Here is a 17,844-nt window from a genome sequence, read left to right as displayed (position 1 = left end):
TCAAGGAAATGGGACGTTTCGTAAAAACAGCCAAGCAATTCGTACTATATAATCATCTTTGCGCCCTTACTACCACATTCCACCTTTCAACAAATTTATATTTTAGCAGAACAGACCTAACAATACTAAAATAACGTTCTTTAATTACAAATTGAAACAAATAAATCACTCACAACACGTACATCCTGGACCTTCTTTTTTATTTTTGTTTGTTTTTTATTGCAACTAGAAGAGGATTCACAGAAATTGTTCTGTGGCACTTGTTCTGTGCTACTTAACAGATAGAATAGTAGGAATATAAAAGTAAAATAAAAATGTTCATATTATCAATAGAAACCCATATGCAAGCAGCAATAAACGTGACATTCTCATATGAGCGGCGTTGAATGTTCTTTGCTTGATGACAGCCATACTTGAAGCGACAATTACAGGCACTTTACAAGTTTTTAAAGGTCATAATCCATGAAATCCAAGTGAAAACAAGCGCGAGTAACTCGTTCCACAGAACTCATCTGACAAAGTTTAGCGTTATCAGCGGTAACGAACAAACACAGCAGCTACCTTCTGACGTGAAGCTTTCAAAAACAATAGTTACTACTAACCGATCGTTATGTTGTGGTGATGGAAAACGTAACGATCTATCGCCGTGCTATGCTAAAAATTTAAATCTGGCGGGCTGGCGCTGGGAAACCCGAAAGTCACGACAAAGCGATGAGCCGAAAAAGCAACGAGGGACACGAACACGAGGGAAAAAAGAAAAAAAAAAACATCGCAAAGCATTATTTGGAACGACGCTACGAGTGGGGAGCAGCTTAGCCGAATCGAGCGAATACGAATGGAATGTTCGGAAGCGCAAAAAAGAAAAAAGAGAAAAAAAGCGCACCTTTATGACGTTCCCTATTGATTTCGTAATGTTCTAGCACCTCAATTTCAGCCGAATCATAGTAGGCGTCTGAGGACGGCGTGTAGCGATCCATCACCGGGTCATGGACGACGGCGACACCACGGACGCGGGGGTTTCGATGTCCGACGGGAAGCTTCCGAACGGACAGTCGAGGGCACAAATGCGAGGCGAGGAGGCGGGCCCCCGTGAACGAAGAGAGCGTCTCGGATCGTGGTCGCCGGCGGAGACGCAGCGTACGCCCGTGGTCAGGGACGCAGCGTGGTACGGTTGACGCAGCGAGGTGTCGGTCACTCCTCGTGCCTCCTCGCCTTCCACCGGCCTCGACGTTAGCGTCGACACCCGGCTGGTCCGTCCACGCCGGGGTGCACCCGCACACACGCACACACACACACTCACACACGCAACAGTTCTATAGTTTATGGAAGGTCACACAGCGCCCGGTTCTGGGTAGGTGCCGGGTTAGCCCTCCGCTTACACCTAACCCTCCATGATCCACTGACCAACTGACACGGTTATACGAGGTCAAAAATTGATGGTACGGTAGAAAAAACCACCTGGTAAGTCAGGTAGTAATTACTTCTATGGTCGAACTAGTACATGCCAGTCTTCCCGCGAGACGTTTACAAGTTTACAGAAGGTAAACAAATAGTAAAGTAAAGTAAATACCGCGAACAACGCCACGAACTCCATAAAAACTTGTAAACTACTCGAGAGGCGGAAGTCCAGTGGCTCCTTGACCATCATCTGCCCCCTTTCCAAGACGGATTCTTCCCGATTTTGTCGCTTCTTGTTGGTCTCGCGCAGAAAACATGTGTCAGAAGCTGTAATTCTATTGTATTTCTTCGGGTCCTGCGCGGATTTCATGCCAACGACAACTCCTTCGGGAATCGTGTTTGATCTACAGGATTGAGTCGATTGTTAGCGGAGATCATATTCTGAAGGATCTGCTGTACCATTTGTCCTCTATCAACTATTTTTTTCCACCTAATTTCCAAACTTTTCAGGCACGACATTTTGAAACCCTCCTGATGAAATCGTCTGAAGATCGTTCACAGAGACGACGTCTTCAATCCTGCTTAGCAGGTCCTACACGGGAAAATTATGCGAGGACTCTTGCCATCAGGAATTCACTGAGGACTAAAAATCACAAAGAAAAAAACTTTAGCACAACCGTTGTGACGTCAGATTATTTTGTAGATTTATCTAGAATTATATTTAAAATTAACCGGAATTAGAATTAGATTTTTTAACTTGTAAAAAAGTGCAGAAAGCTATGAAGGAGGGGGACAAGAACAAAATGGGTACTCTCGGATTTTTTTACTTCTGTAGTTTCTATTTTCTTTTAAAACATCTAGTAACACTATTAGATCGCCGAATTTCTGGAGCCGGATCTAATTCTCCTCCTTCCGTTTCACTGGATCTATTCTTCAATTCTTTGGGGCGCGAAAAAATCGGCGCTCTACTTCTAATGGGGCGGTCTGTGTCCCGATTCACGTAACGTCCACAAAGTTCTTAGCGAATTCAGCTCAGCTACGTCACGGCTCAGCTCATGTCATCGTAACTGGGATTATTCTATTATTTATTGCATTGTATTCATATTTCACCTAAATATTCCCCGTCAACGATGAAAAATAGGGTTAACGGTCACTACTTGGACTTCTTATTATATTTTATTTATTAATTAATTATCTTTTATTACTTGGACCTCTTATTATTGGATTGGACTACTTGGACTTCTTATTATATTTTATTTATTAATCAATTATCTTTTATTAGGATTAATTATTTGTTATTTATCTTTCATTTACTGAAGGATAAAGTGTCTGGTGTTAATCAATCCGCTTGCGATGCGCCATCACATATTTATTTTATCCATTATTATTATTATTATCATTATTATCATTACTATTATTATTATTATTATTACTATTATTATTATTGTGAAAAACTAGAACTAGAATTAAATAAATATTTAGTTAGAATTCAATAATTGAACTGGATAAAATGGAGAAAATTAGTGTTTTCGCGGAACCTAAAAAAAATTTCCCTTTATTGATTACTATGTAAATAAAATATGAACGCGGGAGATCCTCTCCTGGAGTACGTAGTTGCACTTTGAGTTAGTAAGAGAATATTTCTTGGGATTAAAGGAAGAAGTACGTGTGTTTACTTTTTTTGTTGTTGTTTTTTTTAGAATACTCATACATAAAAAGTTACTGCATTAACATCAGTTTGAAATCAGATTTTTTTTCTTGTGGTCGAATGCTTGGCGAATCTTCCGCAACACTAAAATATTCCGGGGAACCATCGAAAAATTCCACTTTTGACTCGTTGAGTAAATGATTCATGTAGCCATAGAATTTTTCTTTGGAGCATTTTTTCTTGACGGGCACTTCATATTTCCGCTTTTTTCAAGGGAAATCGAGCTAATGTGAAGTAGTTACACCTTATCTTATGCTAAATCTATTCTTTCATGATTTGGAATAATTGTTCACATTAAAAGTAATGATGCAAAGTGAACGACTTGGAAAAGAAAAAAAAACATAGGATTTAAGCCATTACTTTTAATGTTTGTTGTGATTTCAAATCACAAAAGGATGCGGAAACAGAATTTGAATGATTTATAGCTTGTGTCTACGATTTTCTCTTAGGTTTCTAATGGGATTCGTAACACTTTTTCCTATTCGAATAATAGTTCAGGGAGAAAATACGGGGAATTGGAGCAGAAGAGTTTTTGAGTTGTTCTCGGCGTCGGTGATGGTGTTAGGTCAGCGTTACGTCCATGTTAACTTAGCAAAACACTACTCGACGAGAAATTATTTCACTCACAGCCGAACGAAGGGGAAAAATAAAGTGGTCCGCATTAGTTGAAAAATGTTCGCGCTTTGTAGTTTATGAGTCATTTCAGTTCCTTAATTTATTTCTCACCGCTTCGAATACTGCGAATTTCTTTCCTCCATGTTATTTCTTGACGAGAAAAAGTCCGAAACCAATCGAAAACATGGCATAGCAACAGAAATTCGATTCGATGTCAATTCGTCAGCCGTAACGAAAGAGGAGGAACGATTGATGTCCTTCTTTTCAGCAACGCGCACTTTCACCGCAGCCTCTTCACTGCTCACTCCAGATAGCGGAGGGAAAAAACGCTCCTCTATCGCTTTTTGAGGTTTGTAGCAGCGCAAAAGGCAGTCCACCTGTGATGTGTGTGTGAGAGAGAAGAAATGCGCGGGAGAAACACATGCCATCCGATCGCGGACGACGGTTGATTTGAAAATGACTACGATCGTTTGTTGTGTGTTTCAAGGTGTCGAAGATGTTATCAGGGGATGTGTGCAACGCCTTTAAACGCGACGTACCACGAAACTGATGTTTAGTTGAGAAATCTGCGAGAAAACATAGTCGTTGAGCTGTTAGATTACGAATATGAACGTGGTCCCACTTAATTCCCCCTGATCGCCCTGAAAAATGGCGTGGGAACGGCATTTATCCCTACGAGACACATTGGTACGCGCCGCCATCTACACGCTACGGTCCCCTCAGTAGCATATTCATTGTTTTTACTTGAATACACTGGTGAGAAGAACTTATTGACCTTCGACCGCTCGCTCATGGATGCATCGGGGTTTTACAAGTGTGGAGGTACAAAGGTGAAGCGTTTTCACGTACCTCGTAGTAACAAACGCGCGTTTCCCATGCTGTTTTTCAGGACATTTAAGGGGATTTGAGAAGGGTCACTGTCATATTCGTAATCTACACTTCGAACTCTATATTTACCCGCAGGGACCCCAACATCTACGATTTCGTGATACGCTGTCTTCAAACATCGTAGTTCACAAATGAGAACAAATCAAATGAAAAATTTAAAAAAATAAGTAAATCACGGAACAGGAACATCTATGTGTATGTCCTTGATTAGCTACCAGGTTGATGCATAAGTAATAGTTCTTTTGAAATTTGTTTTTTTTTTTAGTTTAAACAGAAGAAAAAAAAGTTCACCGTTATGTAACACGTTATTGGAAAGAGGAAGCATTCTTGTTTCTCTCTCTCTCTCTCTCTCTCTCTCTCTCTCTACAAAATAACGTCATTGGTTTTTTTAATGACTATGTATTTAATTTTCATTAATTTTCAAAATCAATATTATAATAATAAGAATAATAATAAGGTGGTAGCAGACTGTCAATTCTTTCATAAACTAATCGATCCCTTCCAGCTTCAAGAATCCATATGAGATTCTACAAGAAAAACTCGTGAAGCCTCTTAACAGCTCCTTATCTCTCGGGAGTGTGAAAATCTCGTGAAGAAGTTCAGAAGTCGTTTGTAGAGTGAAAATACATAGTTGAAGAAATTACGAAACTGCTTCATAGTTACGTGAAAATGTTGGAATTTGAAGTTTTTCAAGAATTCATCAGCACTTCCCGCGTAAATGTGCAAAAACGCGAATGATGAGTGCATGATTCACTTCCTCTTCGTCTCATTTTCAGTTCGTCAACGTATTTCTGCAGAATTAATCATCATTTCTTTGACGAATTCACTAGTTTTCTGGAAGAAATGTTCCTATAAAATCAATCAATAAAGTTGAGAAATGAGTTTTTAAAGACCAAATATGCAAGAAATGAATGACATGTAGAAAAGAAAACGGAGAATTTAGAACTATAATTAAATGGATAGATTGGAAAAAGTTGGTGTTTTCACGGAACTTAGGGAGTTTTTACTTTATTGACCACTATTTGAGTGTGTGTACATACGCCGGAGGCGCTCTTCCAAAGTATAGAGTTATATCCTGAGTCGCTAAGGGGATATTTTTTGGGATTATTGGGTGAAGTGCGGCGCGCGAGGAGTAGGAGTTTCTGGAAAGTACATACTATGGCGGCTATTTAGTCCACATTTTATTTACTTAGTTATTTACTTATTTATTTATTTATTCTTTACATGGCAATTCATGTGTTTACGAATGTTGTGAAGAAAAGAGTACAAATAACAAATAGCACAAATAACACCAGCAAAAGAATAGTAATGGGTGCACACATACGTTACTGAAGTGAAAAAGTAAAAAAATCCCCCAAAACACTTGTTTGCTCAAGGAATCTGTTAATAGTTTTCTTGAATACTGGAAGTCTAATGAGAGCGGGTTTCTTGCACACTTTTTCAAAAAAAATTACATAATTTAATAGCCCGAGCCACCTCTATTAATGAAAAAGTGTTGTCTCAATGAAGACTTAGGAATAGTAAAGTTAAAGGCATCACCCCAGGAATCTTGCATAGTGCAGATTTCAGGTGGGTTATCCCTATACGGGGTCGTGGATTACGGTGTGAGGAGGGTGGTTCCGTCCACTTCTTCCTAATTTCCGTAAAAAAAACGGCCCGGAAGATGCGGCTTCGAGCGTTCAAAAGCGCTATTTTCCACAATGAGTTCGATTGGAGCGCGCCAGCCTTGTGCACGCGCCGCATCTTCCGGGCCGTTTTTACGGCAATTAGGAAGAAATGGACAGAATCACCCCACTCCATAATCTACTATGCCGTATACGAATACTCCACTTGAAATCCGTACCACCTCAGATTCGTGTGGTGATGTCTTTAATCTTAAAGGTCCACGTCTTGTAGATTTTTTAAAAGAGAAGAAACCAGAGTTTTTCAAAACTGTTCAAGCACTGAGGATTTTATGAACCATGATAAGATCATTCCTCTTTCTTTTTAATGAAAGAGGATCTAAATCAAACAGTCTATTTCTGGATAATGCACTAGGCATTGCTTTATAATGCATCACAATGATTAAATATGAGCGCGCCTCGTCCCTTCCTGTAGCAAACTTCCGAGTAGCAGCAAATTTTACAGCTTTAAGGGAGTTTTCGTCACCCTAATCATTTAAAACTCATAGTTTGACTCAGAGTAGAGCAAAATTCTAACGTAGTGAACGAAATGAGAGCATATTGTTAACATTATAAACATTATAGAATATATAAACATTACAGAAAATCAATCATGATGGACTCTGCAAATTTCCAAGCGACCTGATGATTTCGAGATTAGTCATTCGTATCTCGTCCCTATTTTTATCCCCAACATCTGCTATTTTCCAATTCATTCATTAATTCTTCAAATGGTTGAAGATTTCATCAAAATGTGATCGTTCACTGACAAATAATGCTATCAAGATCTGTCCAAATTTTTCTCCTCAAATCTGGACTCACTTCATAGTTTCATACGGACACCTATCCTCAATTCCAATCTCAATACCAATCTTGACTACAGCTCAAACAAATCAATAAAAAGCTACATACATATGGACAACTTTCTAGTTTAATCACGATATGAACTAAAAAGTAAGAGTGGGTAGATAGTTTTACTATTGAAAAAAGCAGGAAAGTCATCAGATACAGGCAAATAAATGAAAAAAAAAGACAAAAAAACAGAAGATCTTGCTTGCTGATTTGAATGGACGCTACTAATATCTAGTGACCTGCTTGTACATTGAGAACTTCAGAACTCCTGGATACCTAAGTATAACCCTCCTAAGCATGGATGTTTTTGAGTACTAAATCACCTAGGTCAAAATCGTACAACGAACTGATCTCCGCATCATTTTATTCAATTTTCTGTCTTTTCACTGTGTATTTACCGCATTTGTTTTGTGTTTGCTTTTGCCTCATCATTTTCTGGCACGTTATTGAGCGCAATAAATAGATAAATAAATAAATAAATAATAAATAAACAAATGAGTATAAATCCCTCCCTTTATACCTTATCACTATGAGCTGCTGCAATTGCTTTTGTTTTTGTTACGTTCAGTAAACACGTAGGCTACACACACAACCTTATCTCGTAACTAGTAATCTGACTTATGTAGCGAATTTGCTGCCTTGCTCAACAAGCCTCCTCTATCAGTTAAAGTCCGGTAGGCTGAGTAAACGATAAGCAATCGATTATTTGTAAGTAAACATTGAAATCAAACAAATATGAGTAAGAAAGGTGCGGTCCGTTGTGTTCGCGTACCTATAGCCACATGACGAGAGTGATTTGTGAACCATTCAAGAGGGCTGAACGTCGTCGCCTCTTGGGCAACGAACGAGAACGAATAGCTGGTGGTCGTTGAGTTCGAAGTCGAGGTCAATCTGTACTTACCGAAATCTTAGAGCGATTAGAAAACATTCAACTGAGCAGCAGCGGCGCTGTCGCTGGATGTCGCCACGGGATTGAAAACTAGGAAAGATCACCTTCTGGACATGCGACTGCTCGTCATTCGCCACATCGGGTCGCCGGTCTCCTCCATCCCACCCTCGACTTATCTTTAATTTTACTACTTTGGAAAATGATAATGATAGATGAAAGTGAGGATAATGAACGCTCCACGAATGCACTGATGAGGAATATCGCAAGAAAGAATAAGTTCATCAAAGCAACGACAGGTGATACAACGTCCATCTCGTTACTTGTAGAAAAAAACTCAGGTCTGGCCACTACTGCTTCCGACAGAGAAATATCTAAGTTCATATTTCAAAATTAGGAAAAAATTTTAGAAAAATAATTTCAAAAATCAAAATGCAATATAATATATGACACAGAACATGATATAAATAAAAAAAAATAAAAAATATATATAAAAATGAGAAGTTTTTGTCGTCAAGGACTCCTCAAATGTCATGGATTTTCAGCTACTATCTACTGCAGCTGCGCTATTGCGATCTCAACTATGGAAGAATTCTAGTTATGGCAACCACAAAGTGATAAGGAAACGGAAAATTCTCTTGGAACAGAGTCCTTATGCGTTCGTCCGTAACATCATCTTCTTCTTACTTATCTAACAAAAATATAAAAGCACAACAACTTCACACAACTGTAAGAGAACGAACATTCGCTATGAAAACTAAAATCCATTTGGAATTCGAGCAGTTCCACGCTACAATAAACTGGCGTAGTGGTGTCAAGAACCTCAAAATATGGGTGATTTCCTCACTTAATACCGTATCCGACTGTTATCACATCATATCACATTCTACCCTCACCCCATAGCTGCAAATCCTAAGTGAAACCCTCACAAGACCCTCTCTGCAGGTCAGAACCCTCAGTAGCCTCGATGTAGAGATTGAAACTATCGTTCAAAGGTAGCAGCGTACCACGAAATTGATATACTGTTGAAACCTTATAGAAAACAGAGAGGATGTTGATAACGAGCACCGCTCAATTACCTCTAACTGTGCTGAAAGTGGCGTGGGAACTGCTTTATTCCTTACGATATACATGAGAACGATTTAATGCAGTTGCGGTTACAGTATTGTAAATACTCCAGTTCCCTCAAGCAACGTACTCAATGTTTTTACTTCAATAGTCTGCTGAAAAGGCCTCGATCATTTTCGACTTCTCGCTCGTCGATGTGGCGCGGTTGTAAGTGTGCCGTGTTCTAATGCACTTCGTAGGAACTAAAACGATTCCCACGCTCTTCTTCAGAACGATTAGGGTGAATTGAGCGAGGTCACATTCAGACTCGTAATCCACACTTCGAATTCTCTATTTTCCATCAATTTTCCACACTAAGTCTCTGTGATATGCTGCCCATACGTGTCACAAAATTTCATCGTATAGTCTTTGCGTGCGTCTCAACGAAGACGTTTAGATCCGGGCTCGTTTTCGACTACAAAAACGAAATTCTAGTAGAGCGCGGTAGTGACAATTGATTTGAATGCTCGAGAATTCTTCAAAGTGCTCTCGACTACTTTTCGCCCCTTTACTACGCTGGTCCCTCAAAGAAGAGAATGATACGAAGACAATCATGCGATATCACTGACTTCGCTACAGTTAAACGTCAAAATGCAACAAACAGAGGATTTTACGACTAAACAAATATGACAGGAATATGTATGTAGTAAGGATAAGGTGAAGTGGACCGAAGCCAAGCATACTAACGTCATCATCCATCTTTTCCAGGATACTACATAAAATCATCACTCGCTAAGATACTAAGTTAGTTTATTTTAAGCGACACTAAGCTGACTAACAACTTAATGAGGAGTGATTAAGTACTGTAACAAAATGGTATCCCCTTTGCATTAATCGTCTCCGCTTTAATTTTTTAATTTTTGAAAAAAAATGAAATTGTTGAGAAGAAAATTCAGAAAGTTCTCGACTATCGATTAATTTCACCTATCTGTTGTTTAATTCGCATTTTCAATTTTTTTTTATAAATGTGGGTCATCGCACAAAATAATACGGTGCTCTGTGTCTTCCTTATTTTCAATACTAAGACATACAAAAAAATTTGCTCAGAATAAAATATACTATCTATAATTTTCTATAACCTTTCTTAATCTTTCCAGTAGAGGTTCAAGGTCATTTTCCCGTTTGGAATGGAGCATTTTGAAAGAGTAGCATTGAAAATCTACCAGATTTTCAAAACTACTCTGAGGAATTGAGAAATATTTAAGTACAAAATTACTTAATTTTTGGAAATATTTCCAACTATAATGTGTAAAAATGGCTCCAAAATGTTTACGTGTTTACGCCCACAAATTCTTTCAAGGCCTATACGAAATTTGGCGCAAAGAACGTGTAGTCAACCCGGAATATGTTCAACTCGGTTGATAGCGACACAATTTTCAGTGGGACACGGCACGAAGAGAACAGAGACCGCATTGCAAGCAAAGAAACAGAGTAACGGAAAAAGCGTTGCGCTCCATCCAAGTTTTAAAGGACATCCAGAACGAGGAAAGTTTGAAAAGTGCATGGAACCGCGGCAGAACCGCTAGAAGCGATGTATCAATGCTCAAGGGAGGCCTTCTTTAAAGACCATTAAAGGCAGCGCGTCACAAAAATGAAGATAGGATATCTGCAGGCAAATGTAATGTTCGAGCTATGGATTAGGAATATGGAAGTCGTTCCGCTTGATTCCCCCTCATTGTCCCAAAAACAGCATGGGAACTGCTTCACTTCCTATAAGGTATGGTAGACCGTTCCACCTTTGTACACGTGCCAGTCCTCTTAGCAGCTTATTCATTGGTTTTAGTTGAAAGGTTGCTAAGGAAGTCTCAGTGATTTTCGATTGCTGGCACGTGGATTTTAGCATGTGCACAAAAATGGAGCGTTCTCAGGTGCCTCGTAGGAAAAAACGCTGTTTCCCACGCCGTTTTTTGAAGTGAATAAAGGGAATTGAGCGGAACAACGCTCATATGTATTCGTAGTCCGTAGTTCGAACTCTTTATTTGTCCACAGTGGCCCTAACATTGTTCGTTTCGTAATACGCTGCCTTTAGGTGTTTTTGCAAAAATGTTCAACAAATTGATTTTTATCGAATCATTCCCATTATTTTTAGGAAATAGCCTGTAGTTGCAAAGTCATTATTTGTCGAAGGGGTTTTTCTCCAAATGCAGTGTAGGGACCCGGTAAAGTGAGAATTTGACGCGATATGAAAAAAAAATGCCAAAGATCGCAAAGTCATGAAAATGATGACATCCCGTATTCGCAGTCCATATGATAAGATTGTTATTTTATTACAAAATACCAAATCCACTGAGGACCGATCAATCTTCCGATTAAAGGCATCATCCCAGGATTCTGAGGTGGCACGGATTTCAGGTGGAATATTCGTATAGGGGATAGTATATTATGGAGAGCGGGGTGATTCCGTCCATTTCTTCCTAGTTGCCGCAAAAAACGGTCCGGAAGATACGGCGCGTGCACAAGGCTGACGCGCTCCAATCGAACTCCTTGTAGAAAATAGCGCGCCGGAACGCCCGAAGCCGTATCTTCCGGGCCGTTTCCTGCGGCAATTAGGAAGAAATGGACGGAATCACCCTTCTCTCCCTAATCTACTATCCCGTATACGAATACTCCACCTCAAATCCGTACCACCTCAGATTCTTGGGGTTATGCTTTTAAAGCGGATTACTAATAGAGTAGTAAAGTGAAACATGTGAAAAAAGACAAAGAAAGTTTATTTCTTCGAGAATTTATAAATAAGCAGCATGGTCTCGGCACGGTCTTGAATAGTATAGCATAAAGTTACTGCGGTGGGGAAAAAATCTTGGTTACTCAATTTCACGATGAAATTTCATCGCTCAAAAAGAGTCTCAGCAGCTGTTCCACCGATATTTGGATTCATGGCATTACAATGCATCACCAATGAAGCGCTAGTGCTGCATGAACAATTTTACTTAAAAAATAATAAAAATAGCCAAATTATGTTACTCAGCGCTCAACACTCACTTACAGTAGTTTAATACAGTTAGTTTAATTTTAAGCTTGCACTTAAAATTAACCCAGTTCTATTAAACTACTATAACTATTGTGAAGTAACTGTGAAAATAACTGAAAAATATTTGTTTTCAGTATGTTTATGCTTATTATTTTTATTTATTATGCAATAAACAACTAATCCTGAGAAATAAATCAATTTTAATCATGAAAACTGTGAGTCATAGGGAATTGAGAGAAATGAGTAGTGATAAGTTTTTTTTCGATTCGACATCGATCAAAAGCCATCCTCCGCTGACTTGGATTACTGTACTTTAGTCTCGGAGGAAAATCTCAATCAGTTCCACTGGAAACTGTATAAGCGACATAAATATACCGCGTAAGCGTTAATTTTCCACGCATTCAGAGGTGAATAAAAGAGTGGAGGAACAAATAGAAAGAAAAACAGAGAAAAAAAAGAAAAATATCAAGAAGCAGTTGGATGGATGGCTACCAGCTACAAAGAATAGCCAGTTTCTGACTGCTTTCTTCGTCCCTACTTTACATTTTTGTCCTACTCGCGGAATACAGGAACGGTGAATAATCAGAAAAGAGATGAGTCAAGAAACTTGTGAAAAACAGAAGTAAAGAATAGAAATATGGGACAGAGACGAAATTTGTAATAGAAATAGAAATGGATAAGATATGTTAAAAAATGTGTAAAAAAGCGGCCGGTCCAGAAAAACCGCAAGCGATTCCCCTATCAAATAATAACGTATTAGAGAACGTAGAAAAATTAGGTTCTGTTTTGGTTCCAAAAAATTCGGCTCCAAAAAAACGTGGGTAATTTTGTGAAAAAGATCCTGAACTATTGGATAGATTCAAAGAAAATGAAGCAATCATACGTCCAACAACCCCTTCGTTGACTTCCATATTTGAGTCCCATTCAAAAAAAAATCAGCCAAAAGAAGCCATGTGATCGTGAGTCGATAATCGATCCCCAATGCAAATCGATTCCCAATCGATACAGTATGATCAACAAAACTGGTAACGTCTTAATTCGATATTTTATAAGAAAAAAGTGTACTAGGGCAGAAGATCAAAGCAAGATCGCTTAAATCCCTTTTCAATAGAGCGTAATCGGTTTTCCCAAACTACCGTACACAGCTAATCTGTACCCGGCTGAAGATAGGACAAAAAGACGTACATCAAACTTGATCGGAGGGGGTAGCCCGTTTCGACGGGGAAATCTGTGGGAGGGATGTCGAGCAGAATTTTAAACGCAGCATACCACGAAACACGAGACAATGTTTGGATCTCTCCACGAAAAAATAAACAGATGGAGGTGTGTAGATCACAGACAATCAATGAGCAGCTGATTCCCCCTCGCGCACGTCACACGTTGCTAGGTGTCTCGTAGGAGAATTCGTTCGACAAGGTGCTTTGTCGCGCTATTTCTTAGGATTATTGCAGAGAGTGATCGCAATAATTTTCATGGTTAACAACCTTAAATCTATCTTTCCGTGAAAAAATCAAATTCGTGGAATACTGCCTTTAAATTTTTTCCATTAAATACATAATGAGCCAATAGATAGGCGAACAAACTTACGAAGGATTCGTGGGAACTAACAACCTATTTAGTAGAACTTTAAAAAAATGGAACAATAAGACAACTATGAAATTCGTACGAAAAAATAAAAACGAAAAATGAAACGCCACTGATCATCCCGACATAAAAAAAAACCTATTTTTAATTAACTTTAAATTTCAGTTTTCAATTAATTATTCATTTGATTTTTAACGTTTTTTTACTGCAAAAAGTCAGAACAACTGATCAACTCGAATGGGATTTAGAAAGGGATGTTTTTTTTCCAGAATTTTTCCCTCAGTTTAAGGATCTTAACTGTGCTCAGCTTCAAATGCAAAATAGGGCCAGTGAAGAAAACTATGAGGAAAAAAGATTCTTCGAGGAGAAAAAGGAAAAAGAAGGAAAAACTTAAGAGGAACACACAGATAAAAAGTGAAAGTAAGTGGGAAAAATAAAGTAGGAAGTCTAGAAAGAGGCAAAACGATACATCTTCTTTAATTTTTAGCCTCTATCCTTGTTTCTATGATATTAAAATTAAAAATTGAGCGTAAACTAAGAGGTATTAAAAGTAAATTAGCTGAAATAGTTTTGTAAGGGTAAAGAAGTAGATTAGTGTATTTTGAAAAATACAAGGGGACCAATATTCATTTAAAAAAATCATTTTCAGAAGCAAAATGCTGCAAAATTTTCAAAAAAAAAGAGATCAAAAGTCCTCACACAACACAGTTTAACGGGTTCCGGATGTTTTTTTTCTCTTTATGCCTTTTTTTCCACTTCAAGTGCTCGCGGCACTTTCTTTTCCAAACGTTTGCTGTGCATGCGTGGTTGCTATGTGCATCGCATAATCACAAAGGAATTTTTTGTCGTCGTATTTTCTATGTGGAATTAAATAGGGATTTCATTCTTTTCAAAGAAAAAAGAGAGAAATTATGAGTTATGAAAGAATGAAATGCAAATCGTGACGCATCACATGTGTAGATCAAATTATGCGGAATTTGGATTCAATTCAATGGATTCCTAGAACACATTGGATCTGAATGAATCAATCGTTCGTGGAGCATGTACGAGTTAGAAAACCGTCTATGGATTAGTGGCGTTCCGAGCAGAGCACCGCGCTTATCAGGCACGAAGAGAGCGAAACAATCACTGACAAGAGCCAGACACTGCGAAACGACACACACTCGCAGTCGCTCACTCACTCGCACCGTCAAAAGAAAGTGTCAACGGTCCGACACAAATTACTACCAGTTTATTACTTTTCTAGAGACATATAGGAAAAAGCAAACAAAAACATTTTTCTTCAAGTATTGGGTTGGACAGCAAATTTGTAGAATTTTGATTTAGAATTGGAATTTGTAGAACTAATCCATAGACGGTTTTCTAACTCGTACATGCTCCACGAATGATTGATTGATTCAGATCCAAATTGTTCTAGGAATCCATTGAAATGAATCCAAACTTCGCATAATTTGATCCACACATGTGATGCGTCACGATTTGCATTTCATTCTTTCATAACTCATAATTTCTCTCTTTTTTCTTTCAAAAGAATGAAATCCCTATTTAATTCCACATAGAAAATGTGTGTAATAATTATCATTATCATTATCATTATTATTATTATTATTATTATTGTATTATTATTATTATTATTATTATTATTATTATTATTATTATTATTATTATTATTATTATTATTATTATTATTATTATTATTATTATTATTATTATTGCATTATTGTGTATTATTATATTTTATTTTATAATGATTTGCTTTGTCTTTGTTAAAATACTCCATATAACATTTGGAGATTTTTATTTTGCTCTATAAAACTGTGGTGATTATTTTTGGAACAACTCGATTTTTTAAAATTATTTTTCAGCCTTAGAAATGGAATATCGAGGAGAGAAAAATCTGAATTTTCGACATCTAATTTTCTTTGTTTTTCATCCACATCGAAAAGTCAAGATATTCGCTGATCTTCACTAACCATTCTGTACAAGAATCGCTGCTAATGACCATGTGTTCCTTGATGTCTGGCGAGAACTGAACCACAATTTGAAAGCGATTTTCTTTGCTGTTGCTTTCGGTAAAGTGAGGTACCCGTGAGGTCCCAATCCCAATTTCTGCGCAAATCCCGCTGAGTGAATACGGTGGAGAATTGTCCTGTGATCGCAGTTCATTTTTCAGTTAATCCACGACTTGTTTCCTCATCTTCCTCTCTCCCTGAAGGTACCTTGAGACCTTCCTCGTCGAATTCAGAATATCTTCCAATGGGAGGCGTGTCGTCGAGGTCAAAGTCGCCGTTTTTAAATTTCACAAACCATTTCTGTACAGTAGACATTCCTAAGACAACTTCTGCCGAACACGTAGCAAAGGCCTCGAGAGGCTGCGTCAACTTTTTGACCACGATGAAAAGCGAAAAAAAGTAGCTGTTGAAAGTGCTGATTTTCTTCTCTTCGATATTCCATTTCTAGTGATAAAAAATAATTTTAAAAAACTCGAATAATTGAAAAAAATTGCAAAAAAAAAAATAAATATAATATAAAACTCCACGAACGTATCATCCAACTTAATAGAAAAACCTGAATGGACGTATTTACTGCGTGGAAATGCAAGATATTGCGTAAAACCATTCAGACTTCGTTCGTTCATATATTTCATTCATTTAATCAATTCCTAATTTAAAAAAATGAGGCGCATGTGATCTCAAAATGAACTTCAACAACGTAAAAAAAACTACTCCATACAGAAGAAAATAACTAGGTATTCAAAGTGGGTAGATGTAAAAGAAAGAATGGTCCTCGGCTAAAAACTTTCTTATTACGCTTTTATATTTTGCGCTTTTTTCCAAAATCCAAAATGTAATTCTCTTCTATTTATTACCTGACAAATAATAAATAGAAGAGAATTACATTTTGGAAAAAAGCGCAAAATATAAAAACCTAATAAGGAAGTTTTTAGCCGAGGACCAATCTTTCTTTTACATCTTACATCGATCATTTTACATCTTACATACGATCGCAGAAATTATGCAGAAGTATTACGATTAAAAAAGACTATTTTGATATTTTCGTGAAAGGGAAAGAATTCGATCAGAGATGGAAAATCCAGTAAACCAGATTACAGCAAATGAAACGAGCCAATGTTCTATGGGAAATGAAAGAAAAGATCGTCGCGATAAGTTCCGTTCGGATTCGGAGTCATCCATTGAAAATAACCCCGGTTTCTCAAAAATAATCATAATTAATAATTATCTCTGTTAATTAGAAAATAGCTCCGGTAATTAGCATAATTATCACTGCTCGACTTAAAAAAGCTAGATGCATACATTCCTTCATAGGAATTTAATTCAAACTCACTATAAGAAAAATGTTTTCTATCTGAGACCGCAACAAAAAAGAATGTATAGAGTTAAGGACATTTAATCGAAAATAATTTTCAAAAAAATTTTCAAAAAATTCAAGAAGTTGAAACAATCAAATCAAATATAAGGTACAGCCAATAAAGCATTTATGGGCAGCGATGATTAGGTGAAGCAAAAATGGCACGGCACCGCTCAACCTGTTGTTTAATCAGCCGAAACCCTGCTGCTGACTGTTTCGCAGTTGTCGTTAAAGGCATCACCCCACGAATCTAAGGTGGTACGGATTTCAGGTGGAATATTCGTATACGGGATCGTAGATTATGGGGGAGGGGGATGATTCCGTTCATTTCTTCCTAATTGCCGTAAAAAACGGGCCGGAAGATACGGCTTCGGGCGTTCTGGCGCACTATTCTCTACAGGGATTTCGACTGGAGCGCGCCAGCCTTGTGCGGCTTCGGGTGTTCTGGCGCACTATTTTCCACAAGGAGTTCGATTGGAGCGCGCCAGCCTTGTGCGGCGCCACATCTTCCGGCCCGTTTTTTACGGGAATTAGGAAGAAATGCACGGAATCACCCTCCTCTCCATAATCTACGATCCCGTATACGAATACTCCACCTGAAATGCGTACCACCTCAGATTCGTGGAGTGATGCCTTTAAGTTCCCGGAAGCACACAGAAGGATTCGTCCATTCTTTTCTCCTTTGAAAGATGAAAGAGTAGAGGAAAAGAAACTAGGAATTCTAAAACAAAAGGAAAACGTATGCCTTATAATGCGACTGTTTCCAAATATAGAAACGTAAGATTCCTACGACGACGACGACGAC

At 38.0% G+C, this 17,844-nt stretch overlaps 2 protein-coding genes across 6 annotated transcripts in view; both read right to left on the bottom strand.

The window, feature by feature from the left end:
• The window catches only part of RB195_007125 (uncharacterized protein), a gene marked incomplete at both ends in the record, with an annotated part of 45,790 nt that extends 37,619 nt beyond the window's left edge, over positions 1-8,171 (bottom strand). For 3 of the 5 annotated variants that reach the window (XM_064180584.1, XM_064180586.1, XM_064180587.1), the window contains one exon: positions 884-977. In XM_064180584.1, the coding sequence (XP_064037446.1) occupies positions 884-977 (94 nt within the window). Of the gene's footprint in view, positions 1-883; positions 978-7,088; positions 7,148-7,894; positions 8,014-8,115 lie in introns of those variants that run through there. The other 2 variants (XM_064180583.1, XM_064180585.1) reach the window with 2 other exon arrangements.
• Positions 8,172-11,942: 3,771 nt separating this feature from the next.
• The window catches only part of RB195_007124 (uncharacterized protein), a gene marked incomplete at both ends in the record, with an annotated part of 43,585 nt that continues 37,683 nt past the window's right edge, over positions 11,943-17,844 (bottom strand). The window contains 3 exons of the mRNA XM_064180579.1: positions 11,943-12,027; positions 15,644-15,819; positions 15,890-15,999. Coding sequence (XP_064037442.1) covers positions 11,943-12,027; positions 15,644-15,819; positions 15,890-15,999 — 371 coding nt within the window. The remainder of the gene's footprint in view (positions 12,028-15,643; positions 15,820-15,889; positions 16,000-17,844) is intronic.

The sequence above is a fragment of the Necator americanus genome, chromosome I (genome assembly GCF_031761385.1).
Source record: "Necator americanus strain Aroian chromosome I, whole genome shotgun sequence".
In the NCBI taxonomy this organism is placed as follows: domain Eukaryota; kingdom Metazoa; phylum Nematoda; class Chromadorea; order Rhabditida; family Ancylostomatidae; genus Necator; species Necator americanus.
This window is presented reverse-complemented; position numbering and strand designations above follow the sequence as displayed.